General features: G+C 44.4%; 1 protein-coding gene across 7 annotated transcripts in view; it reads left to right on the top strand.

Annotated features, from left to right (window-relative positions):
• Positions 1-18,912, top strand: part of RBPMS (RNA binding protein, mRNA processing factor) — a 189,924-nt gene that overhangs the window by 74,266 nt on the left and 96,746 nt on the right. For 6 of the 7 annotated variants that reach the window (XR_006679770.1, XM_045286874.1, XM_045286877.1 and 3 more), the window contains exons 1-4: positions 12,126-12,194; positions 12,352-12,429; positions 15,877-15,915; positions 17,495-17,557. Coding sequence is in view for 6 of the 7 variants with exons in the window: in XM_045286874.1 (XP_045142809.1) it covers positions 12,141-12,194; positions 12,352-12,429; positions 15,877-15,915; positions 17,495-17,557 (234 nt within the window). In the remaining variant the exon portion in view is untranslated. Of the gene's footprint in view, positions 1-12,125; positions 12,195-12,351; positions 12,430-15,876; positions 15,916-17,494; positions 17,558-18,912 lie in introns of those variants that run through there. The other variant, XM_045286873.1, reaches the window with a different exon arrangement.

The following is an 18,912-nucleotide window of genomic DNA, read 5'->3' as shown; positions in this document are numbered from 1 at the left end:
GGTCAGAATGACTACAGCACCTGACAGCAGTATTTCCTTTACTTTGGAGCTGTGTACTGAGCACCCAGTGCTGGGTCCTGGGATGCTCACTAATACTTGAGAAACAACTTACAGTTTGAAGGAGTTGAGGTGAGCTGACTGAGCCCTAAAGAATTTTAAGCTGCACATTGGATAGTTTCTCATAACTAAATAGGCAAGCTGCTGCCACTGAGTTTTTGCTACTGATATTAAAAATTACTAAATGCTTTAGATCAGCCACTGTTGTTGGAACCACATCGGTGTGGAACTCATTCCCCCGGGGCTGTGTAAGTACCCATGAGGAATTCTGTGTACGATCAAGAGGTCTTTTTTTTTTTCTACGTAGGGCAGTGGGGGGTGGGATAACTTTCTTCTTGGAGTAGATCTTGCTGCTTACAATAATAATCACAGATAACTTTGCAGATGGAGAAATTGAGAGAAGTCTTGGGATTTTCCAGTTTTCTCCTCATATTTTATTTCACCAGCCTATGGAAGGATCTATATTAAGATTCGCCTCTGAGATCCTTTTGACATTTCGCTTTAAGACACTCTTGTTTGGTAGAATTGCAGTAGAATGCAAACTTCTGTTTATAGCAGAACAAATGAATGCATGCATTTTCCATCTTCCAGTTTCAGCTTGGGAAGCTACGTGAAGCTATGAAAGCTAACTTCCACGGACTAACAGAACTGCAATAGGAGGAACTGAGGCAGAGCAGGGCCGAGTTTAAAGCTTACAGCCATAAAAAGAATGCTGAGTTGAACTTCCTAGTACTGAGGTCGAGTTCTCACATGTATACACTCATCTCTGTGTAAATCATTAGAAATTCTAAATCTTTCTCTTACCCATTCAGATAGATAGATAGATAGATAGATAGATAGATAGATAGATAGATAGATAGATAGAGGTGAGGGATGCAGTTGTTCAGGCGTTGGTCTTAAAAGGTTCTGCAGAAGAGTCTGATTACGAAGCCAGACAGTTATAAATTGACATTATATTGAGCTGGGACAGGCTCCTGGTATAGTGTACTCAGTGCCGAATCGCATTTCTGTGCCCTGTGTGTGTTCTGAGTAGTGCTCAGGCCCCGCATCTATGGATTTATGAATCATGGTTGCTCCTCTCAGCCACATGTGCCCCTGTAAGGCCTCTTCTAATCCTATTGGAAGTTTTCTGATCCTCTTGGCAGGGAATGCTGGTCTTAAAATCAGGGCATACGTTTAGTATTCTACAGAGAGGGTCAACAATGAAATAATTGCTTAGGGCAAACACCTTGGATCCCTCAAGGGCACGGATGTGTGTACTGTGGATAATTTTTGTGGCTTTTTCCTTGAGAAAAAAACAAAGACACAATTAGCCATTGAAAGCAAACAATCCTGGGAGTCATAGTGACAGCATTGTGCCCGTTTTTAGCCGATGCTTAGTGTCTCTGGCAACATGGCCTTCTGAACCAAAACCGAGCTTCCCAGGACATGGAAAAAGGTCAAGTCTTAAATTCAAATAAGTGACCATTGCCAGGGAGAGGAACCGTGACCACCTGCTCCACCTGGAAGCAGATGCCCAAAAGAAAGAAACGAGAGCCGGACCAAAGGCTTATCAGTTTCTACTGAGCTGCAACCAGAACTGATTGTCTGGCAGGCCATTTTCATGATTGTGGCCATCCATTTTCATGGTGGCAAACATGAATGGGAAGTCAGTGCAGGCCAACAAGTCCTTTCTTTGGAAAAGAGATGAAGAGCAGCTCATGTCACCCAGTGTTTGGGCTGGTGCTTACAGAACATGCAAAGAACTAAATCCGCCCATAGTTTATTTTAAGAGGTCAAAATCATTTAACCAGTATGCGCTATCTAAAAAACCCCTCGTCCATGTTTTATGGTGTACAGAGAGAGCTGAAGTTTCGTGGTAATGGATACAAAGTTATATACATTGTCACAACAGAGAGGACAATTCCTTGGGTGTTGGAGAGAGCTATTGACACGTGACCACCTACTACTTCCAATGAGTGCACAGTGTTGTTCTGTAGATTTATGAAGCCAATGTGAAGAAACTGATTGTGTGTTGCTCTGATGCCAGAAATGTAAGCAAGATTCAGAAGAGGGCAAGACATGATGCATACCATTGTTGATGTCAGATGGATACTGGCTGAAAGAGAGTGCCAGAAAGATGCTTCCTTGTGTTTTACTGCCCATGCAAAGGCATTAGACTGTGGGGATCATAACGACTTGTGCGTATCCTCATAAAGGATGGAGCTTCCTGATCACTTCATGGTGCTCATGCGGAATCTGTACAATAAGAGGCAGCAGTTTAAACAGACCAAGGAGACACTGTGTGTAGTTCAGATCAGGAAAGGTATGTGTCAGGTTGTGTCTTTCACCATACATATTCGGTCTATAGGCTGGGTAAATCATTTGAGAAGCTGGACTAGAAAAAGAATGGAGCATCAGGATTGGAGGAAGGCTCCAACCTCCAAAATGCCAGTAGCCCAGCCTTGCTCACTGAGAATAGAGAATAGTTAAAATACTTGTGAAGATTAAAAGCCAGAGTGTTCAGTATGGGTTACACCTCAACGTAAACCAACCCCCATTGTCACTGAGTCGTTTCCACGTCATAGCAACCTTACCCAGCAGAGGAGAGTGACCCCGTAGAGTTTTTGAGAGTGCACATCTTTGCTGGAGCAGACAGGCGCATCTTCCTCCTGTAGAATGCCTGATGGGCTTGACTCGCCGGCCTCGCTTTTGATGGTTCAGTGTTTAACCTACTGCACGGCCAGGGCACCTCACGCAACAGAAACATTACAAAGATCTCACCACTGGAACGATAAGCAACATATTATAAAGGGAGAAAGGTTGGAATTGTCAAGGATTTCTTTTCTTCCTGTCCTTATTTTAATTTGAGATACACAATAAATGCCTCTGGACATCAAAGACATATTTTTTATATTGGGTTGGAAAGTATGTGGCAAAAAGACTGAACAAAGAACTGATATACTTGAATTATATCAGTTAGAGAAGATCATTATACCAGTTGACTACCAGAAGAATGAACAAATCTGTCTTCGAACACCCAAAACCCACCTGTAGACAATTGGACATCCCACAGAAGGGTCACAGGGAAGAGGTGAGCCAGTCAGGTGCAGTGTAGCACCGATGAAACACACAACTTTCCTCTGGTTCTTTGATGCTTCCTTCCCCCCACTATCGTGATCTCAGTTCTACCTTACAAATCTGATTAGACATAGCATGCACACTGCTACAGATAAGAGCCCTCAACACAGGGAACCAAGGTAGATAAACCCCTCAGAGTCAACAGTGAGACTAGAGATACCAGGAGGATAAGGGGAAGGTGGGGGGAGACAGGGAATTGATCACAAGGATGAATCTATAACCCTCTCCCAGGGGGCTGAACAACAGAAAAATGGGTGAAGGGTGACAGAGGACAATGATGGATATCATACATGGGTTCCACGAGATGGATTTAACATAATGGCTGCCAACAGCAGGCTCACATATGGCAACGATGTTTAGGATAATATAGGACTGGGCAGTATTTCATTCCATTGCACACAGGGTTGCTTTTTGTTCAATAGCTCCTAGCAACAAGATGATGCAAAATTTCCATCCATCTTCCAGATGAAGATGGATGGACAAGGGAAAAAGGCCCGGCAACCTACGCTCAAAAATCAGCCAGTGAAAACACACTGGGCCACAAGGATCGGATCTGGACCCCAGGACCAACTCACTCACTGCCATGGCGTCAAGGCTGACTCACAGCGACCCCTGTGGGTGCCCGAGACTGTTCACTGGAGTAGAAAGCCGGTCTTTCTCCCCAGGAGTTGCTGTTAGTTTCCAACGGCCACCATGGCGATTGCCGCCCAAAGGCACGGCCACTACACCGCCAGGGCTCCTGCAGCCCCTGATGGTCAGGGTGTTTTGCCCCGTCCTGCAGGAGGCTGCCGTGAGTCTGAGTGGACTTGATGGCTGTACGTTATACTCAGTGAGGCTTTCCACTTTGAAACACCATTGGAAAGACCTTGTCCCAGAATTAAAGAAAGATTACTCCATAAAAGGGGTTCAAATGTCTAGCTTATTTGAAAGCTTCTTTCAGCGTCTACATCTGTATGTTTAGAAATGTGGGCAGGGTAGAGAGTTTCCTTCCCCGGCTTAAGGAATGTGAGAAGAACCAAAGCCGTCCCGCCGAGCAGCTCGAGATGACCCTGAAGGCCTGTATGTAAGCCCCTAACATGTAGGCACTTTCCTCATGACCAGATGTTGTAGCCAGTGATTAAAAAGGACGTGAGAACCTCTGCCAGGTTCTGAGATGAATCATTTATCACTTGGCTTTTATTTATGCCCAGATTCTATTAAATGTAAGGTACGCTCGTTGTTAAAGTTAGGGCTTTTCCATGTCAAGGCCTGTTTGGGGGCTTTCCGTTCAGCCAGTCTTACGAATGTCCCTTTTCTTTTGAATTTGCATCTTAACTCAAAAGGCAGTCTTGGTAAGTGGTGTATGTTTCTCAACAGGAGTTGACAGTGCCAGTTTTATCCAAAATTTTATTTAAAGGTACAATAGATAATGATTGAGCCAACGAAGCTCTTGTTCTTGCACAAGACAATTTCTACTAGCATTTATTGGTTCCCTCATGTTGGGGAAGAAGGATGTTGGCCGTACTTCTACAGAATCCATTAAAGTCCCTTTGGGATAGAGCTGTCAACAGCTTCATCTCTCCATCTTCTATGAGGCATGTTGTGTCCTTGACTGAGAAATGTGTTTCCCCTGGTGTCTTACAAAGTAAACATCTGTGGATGCTGAAGGCCTAGTGCCAGGCACATCTGTGTCCGTTGACACTGCTGGTAAATTTAGGGCTGCCCTGGATAATAAGTTGACCTGCCGTAAAGTTCATTTGGCTTCGTTCATTTGTTCTCTCTCCCTGGTTTAGGAGGTATTTTGTTGCTGCTGCTGCTGCTGCTGCTGCTGCTGTTTCTTGAGCGTTTCAGCAAGCAGAAACCCAACTTTGCTATTTAAATGGCTTAGTCAAAAGTGTGGTGGTATATGGAATGATATGATGGATAGATTAAATCCCAACTAATGAGAAGTGTGGTGGTAGTGAAAAGAGAAGAGAAACTAGATTGTTCTCAAATATTCGCAATTCTAGTCCCTGTTCACCATAGAAGAGCTTAAATTTAACCTCTAGGAAAGGTCATTTTTCCACCCACAATGCATGGTTTCTTTTCACACATGCTTTCCCGTCCCTTGGTCCTCTGCCTCGTTTGTCAAAGAAGAGAATGTCTCTTCTGTGAGAGGTGAATGAAGCAACTGTCCGATTTCAGAGACAACCATGAAATTAATTAGATCCTGGGAAATGTGGGTGATGCCCATTTGTTTTTTAAATCTTAATTACCTCTAATTTGATAATACAGCTGCTTTAAGACTTCTCTTATCTATGGCCCCAAAGGAGCTCTTTTCTCCCTTCTTTCACGTGTAAGTTTACTAGTGAGCTATAAAGATCAGAACTGACTTCTGGTTCTAGTTTTCACTCTTATTTACAAAGTAAGAGTTACTGGCATACCTTTTATAATTTTCCATTGGTAAAAATATAAACATAGTGCTTCTGCTTTCCTAAAGAAATTAAGGCAAGGTCCTGAAACCAGGCAGTTCTCAACCTAACCAAAGAAAAACTTACATTATGTGATGCATGTTATTACAGAAAACTGAACAATACAGAAATGATCATAAAAAACACCCAGCTCACTACCATGGAGTGCTGGTGGTGCAGCGGGTTAAGCATTGGAACTCCACCGAGTGATGCCCCGAGAAAGAGGTGAAGATCCGCTGCCATAGAAATGTGCAGCCGTAGGAACCGAATGGAGCCATTCTACTGTGTTCTGTAGGGTCATTATGAGTCAGAACGAGCTCAGTGGCAGTGGGATTGTTTCTGGGGTTTTTATTGTAGCACTAAAGGCTGAATTATTTAAATGTAAATAATTTTGTTGTTCATCCTATAAGGCCTTTTCCCCTCCTTAAATACCTGTTTAGAGATGTGCTCACAGAATGAAGCCAAGCCATGCAGGCTTTTATTTTCCATTGAACATCATTTTTATTGGCTGCACCTTACTGTTTTATGGATTATCTCCTCTTTGCTTTTTTTGTTGCTATTTTATTTACTTTTTTAAAAAACAGTGTTAATTGATGTATGGATGGATTATGAGAAAAGTTGTGTGAGCCCCCAATAAAATGATTTTTTAAAAAAAACAAGCAAAAAGCAGTGTTATTGGCACATAGTCCACATAGCACACAATATGATAGTTCAATCAGATCATCCCCAGATTTCTAATAACATGTTTTGGGAGTAGAGTCTTCTTCTTCCAAGGTTGTCAGATGTTCTCAAATGCCCATATAACTGTAGTATTTTTATTTAAAACAATGCTGTCAGTGGCAGTTTTTTTCTTAGGCTAACTCTCCAAAACTTAATTTGATCTATCACTAGCTAACTGCTGGACAAATGTTACCAAATAAAACTTATTTCCATAGAACTCTCTGCTCATTACAGTGTCTGGTACATTAAGGTACTCAGCAAAAACAGGCCATCCTGGTGAGCCCAGCCAGAGTGGAACAGAGACTGCTCACTTGCTAGGTTGTGGAAGAGGGTCCACTAGATAGCAAGAGTCTCCCATGATGGATGCCCTTGGCAGCCAACAAGGCTGTAACAGCCCTGGTGAACACAATTGTGTTCATCCGTGGGAAAGTTGGTGGGCAGGAAGAAGACCACCAGCCTCAAAAGAGGTGATTAAAATTCGATATTTAGAGAACGTTGCTTAGGAACCTAATAGCTGAGATTCAAAATAATGTGAAACAAATTGATAGAACTATGGGGAGAAATCCATAAATCTACCGGTAACTGAGTTTTTTATCCCTCTTTCAAGAATCGATAGAGAATGTAGACAGAATCAGGATAGAGAAGCTTGGACAACAGACTTAACGTAGTTTACATTTATTGACATACTTGACTTATCAACAGCAGGCTGTGCATTGCAGTGTACACAGAACGCTGACCGGGCCAAAGAGGAAGTCTCAATCAGTGTAAAAGGATCCAGGTCATAGGAATGGACTCTCAGACAATTGGAATAAAATTTTAACATCAGTTACATCGAGATATTCCCCAAATATTTGACAGCTTAGTAAAACATTTCTAAATAACTGTGGATCAAGGAACAAATCAAAGGGGGAATTGAGAAAGTATTTTGAAGAGCGTGGAAACGAGAGGACAGCATACTATACCTTGTGGGAATGTCAGCCATGGGGTCGTTGATGATAAATTTATAGCGCTATAAGAAAGGAAAAAAAGATTTCAACTTAATGACCTTATTGGCTGCCTGAAGAACTAGAAAAATAAGAACAAATTAACCCCAAGGAAAGCAGCAGAAATAAAATAATAAAACAAATAAAAAAACATAAGAAGTGGGGCAAACACCTAGAAGACTGATGGGGGAAAAAAAACCAACCTTGATCTTTTGACAAGATCAACGAATTTTATAGACCTCTAGCCAGGGTAATCAGATGAAAAAGAAAAGAACACCGATTACTAATATCGATGGAGACGGGATCCTGCTACAGATTCTGAAGATATTGAAAGGGTAATAGGAAATATTATGAGGAATTTCAGCCAGTGAATTTAGAACTGATGAAAGGGGCAAGTTCCTTGTAAAACACTTCATGTATAACTCACCAAGAGTCACCTAAGAAGTTGTTACATATGGGTGAAGGGAGACATCGGTCCGGTCCGTGTAAGACATGAAAAAATAATAATTTATGAATGATCAAAGGTTCGTGAGGGGAGGGCTGGGGGGTGGGAAGAGGGAAAATGAGGAACTGATACCAAGGGCTCAACTAGAAAGAAAATGCGTTGAGAATGATGATGGCAGCAAATGTGCTTGACACAATGGATGATGGATGTGTGGATTGTGATATGAGTTGTATGAGCCCCCAATAAAATTAGTTTTTTAAATTTGTTCCATGCCATGGAATCTGTCCCAACCACAGTGACCTGTGCACGGCAGAAGGAAAGCCTGCCCAGCCCTGCGAGTCCACCATCGTCCCCAGGCCTGAGCCCATTGTTGCCTACGAAGTAGATCGCTTAATAGCTTTCTGTGCGTTAGAGGAATTTTTTAAAAAGTCGTTACCACAAAGAAACCTCCATTCCCATGTGAATTCATTAGCAAATTCTTCCAAACAGTTAAGGAAGAAACAATATTAACTATACATAAACTCATCTGGAAAACTGAAGAAGAGAATTGCTTCCCACGTCATTCTACATGGCCAACATTACTCTGGTATCAAAAGCAAAGCTTTATGAAATATGGAAACAGTGGGCCAAAATGCCCGATAAAGAGAGATATGAAGATCCCTTATAAAGAAAATAATAAAAAAACTTTGGCAAATCGAGTCTAACAATGTTTAAAAATATACTACATTCTCAACAACTGAGGTCTAAGTGCAAAGTTGGTTTAATATTTCAAAATTAGCCAATGAAATTTCTATAAAAAGGTTTGTGGCTATTTTTAAAAAGATAGATAAATGCATAGAAACCAAAGTTGTTTGATGCTTACCAGGGATGAGAAGACGAAATCACTCTAGATAGTAGACACCTGTTACTTTGGTGATGGGACGGCAAGGCCAAGGACTAGTGAAGATAGCACAACCGAGCCCAAGTGAATGCCCAAGCCTGACCACGGTGAACACCAAAACTTTGGTAGGTGTTATGACATGCCCAGTTTTGCAGCACTAGAAAGTGTGCCCGGTTACGTTGTTAGACGTGTATATTTGAAAGGCATATTCAAGTGAATGCATTTGCTCTTAGGGATACCTGTGTGCCGCTCAGGTAGATGCACAGTTGTTTAGGCTGCATATACAGCCACGTCTGTAACAAAGTACAGGGAGCCACAGTTAGGAGAGCTCTTAGAAGGGTCTGCAAACCATCTGTGGGGTCAGTGTAAAGCAGCTGTTCTCAACCAGTGGGTCGCCACCCCTTTGGGGGTTGAACGACCGTTTCACAGGGGTCACCCGATTCATAACAGTAGCAAAATGACAGTGATGAAGCAGCAACAAAAGTAATTTTATGGTTGGGGGTCCCCACCTGAGGAACTGTATGAAAGGGGCGCAGCATTAGGAAGGTTGAGAACCACTGGTGTAAAGGATTAGAAGGCTTGGGAGCAGCGTCTCAGAGAACATTGTAGGTAGTCCGTTGCCATGTAGTTCACCGGGATACCGTTCCACGGCCTAGTTTGGTGAGTAACATCTAGAGTGTTAAAAGCTTGTGGAATGGCCACCTAAGATACAACGCTTGTCAACTCCTATGGGGATGAAGAGAATGAAGAAAAAACTCTTAACCGAAGAAACTGACCCACAGGACCCATCAGCCGCAAGAGCCAAAGGCCTTGGAAGAGCGCTGGATGGTGCCTGGCAAGTGTCACACTTGTTCAAAGGGACCCTAGTTTGCTTTGTAAACTTTAACCTAAAGAAAATTTTTTTAAAAAGGGAGCAGGCTGTTCCACACTAAAAATTGTATTTAATAATTGCATCACCTTTTACACAATAATTTAGTGATCCACCCATTGCCACCCAGTCCATTCTGACTCATCCGGGAACCCTGTTTAGGGTTTATAAGGTCGTCACTGAAAGGAGTAGTTTCATCTTTCTCTAGAGAGCAACTGCTCCAATTCTTAAAAGCGCTACCAGGGAAGGCTCCTTCGGATTTCATGTTTACATCCTCCCGTTCTGCTTCAGAGAAACCACAGCCGTGAGAGCCCTGGGGAATGCCGGTCTGCTCTGCACACTGCGGATGGCCGTGGCCGTGAACCAGCATCAGCTCAAGGGAAACTGTGTTACTGCCACATCATTTGTTGTTTTGAGCCAGAGAGTCGATTTCCACCTAGTCGCACTGTCTTATTGCTGTGTAGTATTATACACATATGTTAGCTATATTACTATTCGCATATAGTGACACTATATCATTGCCTCACTGGGCTTCCTGGGCTGTAATCTTTACAGGAAGAGATCACCGGGCCTTCGTTCCGCTCATACCTGCTAGTGGTTTCTGAACATGGTCTTTCGATGAACTGCTGAGAGAGTGCTCTAACACTGCTCCCCCGAGGTTCACTAAACACTGACTTGCAAAGGGCATGTGGCTTCACTGTGTGGTTTCCCAGGCTCCGTGGCTGCGTGATCGCTTTGGTTTGGGTGCTACATGGGTGTTGCTTACTCTTTCTGTGCTTCGTTACAACTGGAATCCGTGAAAAACGCTCTTCTTGTTAGGTGCCATTGCATGGGTTCCGACCCGCTTTAACCCCCACGCACAGCACAAGGAAACACTACCCTGCCCTGCCCTCCTCATCCTCAGAACTGTTCCTGGGCTTGAGCCCATCGTTGCAGCCGCTGTGTCAGTCCATCTGGTGGAGGGCCAAGGGAACAGTCTTGCTATTCTCACGGAGGAAAAAGTGTCTGTACTTCATACATGGTTAACAGTCGAACATGACATATCTCCTTAAATAGCAACAGGATTTCCCTTGAGGAACTCGGCCACGGTACCACCAGCATAAGTCAAGAAGAGCACTAGAAAGGGTGGAATGGTCATTCAATAGTTATGCCTTGCCGGTTGAGGCAAGACTTCGTTCCTAGCTCGTGACTTTGAATGTCCTCTGTGGTTTGACCCTAAGCTACCTGTTAAATTTGGCTGCCCCTCCTCCCTCCAGCCAATAAAACTTTGCTCCGCCTGGGACCATTGACCATCCTGCTACCCTTCGCTGGCTAAATGCCCCCCTTCCTTTCTGTTATTACTCAGATGATAGCATGACACCCAAACCAGTGGTTTTAGTTCATACTGCGCCACCAAGTTTGGACCCTATTTCTTGAATTACAGATATGCTGTCTTCATGACTTTGATTAGCGGCACCTAGCAGGAATAGATATTAGCTGTGCCTGGTGGGAGGCTTGGTGGCAGAGTGGTCAGCAGTTAGAGACTGCCAGCCACGCTGCAGAAGAAAGACGAGGCTTTCTACTCCCATGTAGCGTTGCAGTCTCAGAAACCCACCAGGGCAGTGCTGCTCTGGCCTATAAGGTCACTACGAATTGTGGATGTACACAACCTGATGGCACTGGATGTGCGGGTATGGGTGCCTGGTGGCATGGTGAGGTGGGCATTGGGTTGCTAACTGCAAGGTCACCCCTTGGAGATTACCAACTGCCCCATGGGAGGAAGATGAGGCTTTTTACTCCCGTAAACAGTGACAGTCTCAGAAACCCCCAGGGGCAGCTGTTCCCCATGCCACGGGTCGCTCTGAGTTGGCATGGACTCAATGGCAGGGCCTTCGGGTTTGGTGGGAGGTGGGAGGGAGGGAGGCAGTGACATGGAGGTGGTGGTTCGTTGGGCTGTAGGGCGACCCAGTGGAAGCACCATTGGTGAGGTCCATTCTGCTGTTTTGGAATTCAGCAGCTATTGTATGCATTTTCGTTACTGTTTAGATTTTTTAAACTGCATTCTTATTTTATTGAGAGTTCAAAATTATTGTTGCTAATGAAGGAATCCACAAGCAGGAGAAAACAACAGTTCTTGGGATTTTTTTGTTTGTTTGGATTTTATATTCAAAGGCCTGTGCTGAGGGCAGGAGAAGGAGAGATTACTGCCCTGGTTCCGTTTTCCCCTCCTATATTGAAGTTCTGTGAGGCCCCAGAACTGTAACTTTAAACTGCTGTTAGTTGCTGTACAGGCGACTTTGTGTATAAATAGAACAGTGCTCCGTGCAATTCCATCTTGTGATCTTTTCCATGTGAGTCTGTTGTTGCAACTCCTGTGTCGTGTCCCAAACCCAGAAGGCTCATCATCTGGCCCTGTCACGAGCGCATAATACTCTGTTGTGATCCCGAGGGTTTTCACTGAGGACTTTTTATAAAGAGATAACCACTCCTTTCTTCGTAGTCTGTCTTGGTCCGGAAGCTTTGCACAAACCCGCCCACTATGGGTGACCTTTGTGGTGTTTGAATACTGGGGGCAAAGGTTCCAGCATCATAGCAATCAATGTGCAAGCCCCAAGGATGGCAGACTCACTGACGGTGGTAGAATTAGAAGTTAACTACGATGAATTCACATCGGTTAATCGACTTAGTTGGCTCAGTGGCACCCAACATTAGGGTATGTATCTGATTATTATTATTTGTAGCATTAGGGTGTTTGATGTCATGGAGTAGCTTGAATGGGATGTTGGAGAAATGTATTTTTGAGATTTCCACTGACAGTTATTTTTTGGATGATCCACTCCCTTGACCACTTCTCAATCTTATTTTTTCAGGTTCGGACGCTGTTTGTCAGCGGTCTCCCTCTGGATATCAAACCTCGGGAGCTCTACCTGCTTTTCAGACCGTTTAAGGTACCTTACGCTGTGTTTCCGAAATTGGAAAGGAAGAGAGTATGTGTGTCCTGTATGCTTCCTGGGGTTTTTTGGGGGTTCATGGATGAATTGTTGGAGAAGCATCCCTTTGTAAAGGTTTTTTTTAAAAAAATGAATGGTTCAGGGAGATTGACCAAGTCCATTCTGATGTATAAACTCACAAAAGGGAGATTTAAACTACTTTTTGTCTTCCAGTGACTAGAGACCTCTTCTCTGACGAATGTGGACATACCCTATCCCCAGAGGCATCCTGATGAATGGAAATAGTGCAGATAGTGTTCTTTAGCTACGTAATAGATTAAACAGGCTTCCCTAAACTCGCCCAGTCTCACCACTGTTAGTGTTGCTATTGGGGGAGTGGGGAGATTTTGTCTCCACGTTGGAAACAATGTAGAAACAAAATTGTAAACAATATATCTTAGATTGAATCAGAGGGAGTTTCCCTGGTGCTTAATGAAAGGCCAGCTTCAGCTGCTTGTCCATGGGAACTATAGAAGAAGAGAAATCTTTTGAGATCCTTGTATTGATGAGATTGAAACTTGCATGAAGCTGAAATATCTGTGCTGCTAACGAGTGGCCTTGAGGGTTTACTTTTGGCAATAAAAGGAGTAAGTCAGCTGAGAGTGGGCACAAGGTGGATCTGGAGGCATGAGCTCAGGGTGGCATTAGGAAAATAATGGACACAACAGGCAGTCTTGATTTCTGGTCAAATACCTCCCCCCCTAGTTGAAGCTGGACCCCACCCAAGGCAGGTTGAGGATCGAATTCCTCAGGAGAAGGAGTAGGGTGGGCATCTATCTGAAAGACCTGGTGGGAGAAGCTGATTGCAACAGACAATGATAAACTAAAGTCTAGCTAAGGTACCAAGAAGGTATGATGTCATAATGGTCACCAGGCAACTCTTGTCAGCCACCCCGAATCAAAAAGGAGTCCCAAGGCCAATGCTGAGGATGACAGACCAAACACCAGATTCGCTGAGAAGCAGGAAGGAATGTGGCGAGAACACCACCTTTAAATACTGTCTTACGTTTGAAAGGATGGTGGCTTCTAAGCTAATTGATCATCCTTAGAGGCAAAACCCAGTGCTTACATATTTGTATTTATAAGGGAAAGGGACTCGGCAAACAATCCCTTGACATGAATTCCCTTATCGAAGTCTTACTACGCTCCTTTAAAATGGGTTGCCCTGCTGCTTTTCAGAGGAGGAAACGGAAAGAACGTGTGTACAAAGTGTCGTGCGTGACCAAGCCAGGATTCAAACGCTAGCCCCCTGACTGTTGCCCCTGCTCTGAACCACTACGGTGCCCTGCTTCTCTGTGGTGTGAGCAGCAGGGGCTCCCTCCATGCCTCCTCTGTGGTGCTTTCTTGTGAACGTCCAGGGGTGCTTTTGCCACTGAAGCTCTTGGGGTATTTAAACCTCCATATTCCCCCTCCCCGTCCCCTGGAAAAGAGCACCCCAAAGAGAAGAGGCAGGGCTGTGACTCATACCTCTCTGGCCAGAAGAGCCCCAACCTCGGAGGTAAATTGTTCACAGGAACTAGTTGGTAACACCGTTATCTGCTTGGAAGGTAGACGGTGAATGGATCTCAACAACCTCCCTGTTAACATCAACACCCTGAGATGTTAGCACAGCACCCTTCTTTTCAATGAAGTCCCTGGGGGCTGACCCCAACTGCAAATCGGCCTCCTCACTGATGCATGCAGTGGTCAGTTGCCAGCCACCGTGGATTACTTTTAAGAATAAACAGACTTTATAATCTTTCTCCTGAGGAGCCAGGGTGAGTGGAAGGAGTGAGCAAGTGGGAGTGCTACCACCATGCTGGAGGCCAAACCCACAGGAGTGGAAACCCCGCTGGGGAGTTGGCAGTCCCCGAGGACCACTAGGAAAACTAGCGGGTTCAATAAGTACACAAAAAAATGTTTCAGCATCAGTTCCTGCCCAGCCTCCCCTGGCACTATTGAGACTTTGCTGAATAGGTTCTATGTAGTATATTTTTTAGCATTATTTCCTGGTACATTCTTAAGGAGCACTGGTGGGGTTGTGGGTTAAGTGGTGAAGTCAGCTAAACACAAGCTCAGTAGTTCAAACCCACCAGCCGTTGCTAGGGAGAACAATGAGGTACTCTGGTCCTGAACAGACTCACAGCCTAGGAAGCCTACCCTGGGGTTGCTGTGAGTCCCACTGGACTTCCATACTCGGTGGGAAGGTGTGGCCCTTTGCTTCCCTAAAGATTATAGCCATGGGCTCTCTAAGGGACAATTCCTCTGTCCTTTAGGGCTGCTATGAGTTGGAATTGACTTGAAAACATTGACTTCGGTTTCTTGGTATATTCTTAATGTTTTATTGTTGTTCCTTTTTGAGCAAATATATGACCAACCGTCACATGCTCTGACCTTCCCTTTATTAATTAATCAGTCCCATTCTTTCTCCTAGAACAGTGGTTCTCCACCTTCCTCATGCCGCGACCCTTTCATACAGTTCCTCATGTTGTGACCCCCAACCATAAAATTATTTCCGTTGCTACTTCATAACTAATTTTGCTGCTAGGAATCGTCATGTAAATATCTGATATGCAGGATATATTTTCATTGTTACAAATTGAACATAACTAAAGCATAGTGATTAATCAGAAAAACAATGTATAATTCTATATTGTGAAATATTTATATTTAATGACAAATGAAATTTTGTCTTGAAGCATGGTGTAGCATGGGTAAACAGTCTTCATGCCGGATACTCGTATGTGGGCGTATCTGCATGTGGGCGGACCTGCATGGAGACGGATAGAGGAGCGGTGTCTCGGTTCCTAAGGCCATCGGAAATACGTGTTTTCCCATGGTCTCAGGCAACCCCTTTGAAAGGGTTGTTCGACACACACACACACACACACACACACACACACACACACACAAAACCCCCAAGGGGTCGTGACCCACAGGTTGGGAACTGCGGTCCTAGAGCTACAAAATCACTATTATCTGTTGGAAACAGTCATTGGTTTTCTGTTGCTGCTTAACTTCATGCGGAACTGTAAGGGGAAGAAAACACATGCATGAATTTCAGGGCTTTATTTTTTTAGGCCCTTAGTACACCAAGGAGACCTGGTGACCTAGTTCGAACCCCCTGGCAGCTGTGCGGGAGAGAGAGACATAAGGCATTCTGCCCCACAGAGCCAGGTCTGCCCTGTCCTGTGTGTAGCTCAGAGTCGGAGACGACTCAAGACAGTGAGTCTTGGTAGAGTGTGGAAACCTAGGCGTCTGTGTCCGCATATAGAATACATACAAATGTATTTGCTTTCCAAATCAAAGGCATTTGTGAGGAGAATTGGATATTAATGAAGGGATTCGCTTTTATTTGAGTAGCATGCTATAAGGGGACACCACCCTAGTAGTCACCGGCTAAACTTGGCTCTTCTTTATTTTCAGGGCTATGAGGGTTCGCTTATAAAGCTCACGTCTAAGCAGGTAAGAATCAGACTTGCGTATACATCACACTTCTGTATTAAAGTTTGCGTCTTCTTCGGGAATGTGACTAAGACCCACTGTTCTCGTTTATTCCGTAGGATTTGATGATTGTTATTGCTTTCAAACTGAGGGCGAGATCAGTTAGGCTTTAGCACAAGAGAGTCAGTCAGTAAGCTGTGCCTCCAGCCAGGAAGCTTATCCCTGTTTTCAGAGAACTGAGCACAGTGCCTCCAGCTCTGAGCCCGGCTGGGAGCTGAGACTTGAATTGGAATCAGCTGGTACATTGAAGGGAAAAATTACAGTGAACCCTCGCCACTTCGTGCTTCGACTTCCGCGGCTTCACTCTATCGCGGTTTTTGCGTAGCAGCGCATGCTCTGTCATTACTGCCACTGATTGGCTCATACTGTACACGCTTGATGCCATAAATAATATAATAAATAATAAATGATCATTGTAATGTCCAAAATGTTTTACTGTATTTTCCCTTTTTCGTTTAATAAATTGGGTAATATGAGTGTAATGGTGACTAAAGGGTGTTTTTTTCATGTCCTCTATGCTCTAACTATGAATATATTTGATTTACAAATAAGGAATCCTACTTCGCGGAATTTCATTTATCACGGTAGGGTCTAGAACCGATTAACCGTGATAAATGTGGGTTCACTGTATTACCCTATTTCACTTCAATTCTAGGTTTGTTCCCCCTCTATTTCTTATATGGTCAGTCCAGCAAGCTGTAATGATCTCTGAGGATCAGATGACGAAGAGTCAGACTGTCTCTCAAACCTCTAAAATCGATGGGCAGTCCCGCGTCTAGAGTGGAGCACAGACGATGCTGAATGGCAGTGATAATCCGTGGCTCTGAGTCCCCAGGAGCTTTTGTCCGTTAGATGCTTTTCTTCCCCTCTAATCGGACGCTCAGCGTTCTCACCCCGCTTGTTTCTCCCAATCCGGAACTATAGTTCATCCAGGAATAAGCTATGTTGCCAGCAGCCTCCTGGACAGCAAGCACTGAGCCTCCAGGGGATGGTCACCTCTGTTTATCCGAAATCATGGGGTTCACACCTAACGAAACATGCTGGGTTTGCTAAGGCATCCCCTGGAATTGGCGATCGAAATGTTGACCTTGTAATTCTGGTCATGCAGGGACAGTCCAGAGCGCTGTTAGTGTTGTGCCGTGTTTTCCCTGCACTAACAGAGTACACAGAATGATCGATTCAGTTCTCTCTTTCCATCTTCAAGATGAAGAAACTGACGCACAGTGAATTCAATGTAGGGAAGTCGATCTTCTCTGACCTGAATTAACCTCCATGTCTTCCTTCATTGCCGCTCACCTTCCAGCCCCTTCTACATACTTTGCTAACTCCACCCATCTGGAACCCCCTCCCGAGTCCTGTGCGACACTGGACTAAGCCACTAAGTTGTGATTTGTCTGGACTGGCTTTTTGATGGCTGCCCGCTGCCTGTCGTCATATCATCGGCTTGCTTCAGTTTGGCATTCTCCCTGACCCAGAAGACTAGACTGGCTGACCCAGTTGTTGATTTTCTTCATATTTCTTTTTTGTCTTTCTTCCTCAGCCTGTAGGTTTTGTCAGTTTTGACAGCCGCTCAGAAGCAGAAGCTGCAAAGAATGCTTTGAATGTAAGTACTACAATGATGTCATCTTCCTTTATGAGGTGGTGGGAAGAAACAGAGTCTCCCTGGACAGCAAATCAAATCGAGGGAATGTGCAGACTCACCCTCACAGGGAGGATCCATCCATTTAATTATCCCTCTAAAGAGCTCATTCCTAGAATTTGTGATCAAATGTGCAAAGTATTAAATAACATCCCATGGTGATATGCAGCCCTGCCAATGTTCTCTAGAGTATGTGAGAAATTCGCCTGACCCTCATTTTCTTTATTTCCTGAGGCTTCCTTCCTTCTGCGGCGTGTGACTAGACTCCCTGCCCAAACCGCTCCCTTCATTTTGATAGATTGAACATTTTATAGACTTTCCCAATAGACGATGATAAATTGTAGTGGTCTGTAAGTGAGTAGTGATAAATATAGGCATCTTGCAGGTTTTGTAAGCTTTTATTAGTGTTACTAATATTACTCCCCCTTGATTTGTTGGAAAATTGAACAAGTTCCTGTGGGAAGGTTGCTAAGCTGTGAGGAGGTGGGAGGAAGCTGACTTGAATTCTAGATGCTGAGGACTGACTGATCCTCAGGTGAAGGTCTGATTGAAATCCCTTCTGTCCTGGTCCTTCAAGTAGCCACTTGACAGGCTGTAAAGGACCCTTGTGTGGCCTTTTGGGAGCGTGACATGTTCGTGTTATGCAGAACCTGCGGTGCTGCCCCACCCCCAGCTGCTGCTTTGAGCTCCTGAATGCTGAGGCAGTTGGAGAGAACTTACCTTGGCGCAGAGTTGGAGGCATGAGGAAATAAAGCCTTAATAGGGTCTGCTTAGTTGGCACAAAGGAGCCCTGGTGGCTAAGTGTTTATGAGTCAGTCTGCTACTGCCCAGGATCACAGTTCGAAACCACCAGCTGTTCCGAGGTAGAAAGTCGGGGCTTTCTACTCCTGTAAACAGTTACAGTCTAGGAAAGTCACAGGGGCAGTTCTGCCTGGTCACTGTGAGTCAGCATTGACCTTGACCGATGGCAGTTAGTTTGGCTATGACATGATTGACAGACTAGACTCCACCCCTTCACTCTTAATCCTCTCAAATCCCAAATTGACACCAGATTATGTAACTACCACAGAGGGATTCTCCTTAATCTCAACTCTTTCTCTTTTCATTGGCAGCAAGCCTGCCTTTAGTGGAATCCTGCCCCCTAATTTGATGTTCATGTCTTAACCTGGGAAGACGCTCAAGCCAAACAAATCAGTTTGGGTTGGTCCGACAGTAATGATGTAGGAGCAATGATTAAAGCATTTGTCTACTAAGCACAAGGTTGGCGATTCAAACCCATCAGCCACCCTAGGAGAGAGGATATACTGCTTCCATTGAGA

This window comes from Echinops telfairi, unplaced genomic scaffold (assembly GCF_000313985.2).
Source record: "Echinops telfairi isolate 266 unplaced genomic scaffold, ASM31398v2 ScPeMD7_9;HRSCAF=40, whole genome shotgun sequence".
Lineage (NCBI taxonomy): Eukaryota > Metazoa > Chordata > Mammalia > Afrosoricida > Tenrecidae > Echinops > Echinops telfairi.
This window is presented reverse-complemented; position numbering and strand designations above follow the sequence as displayed.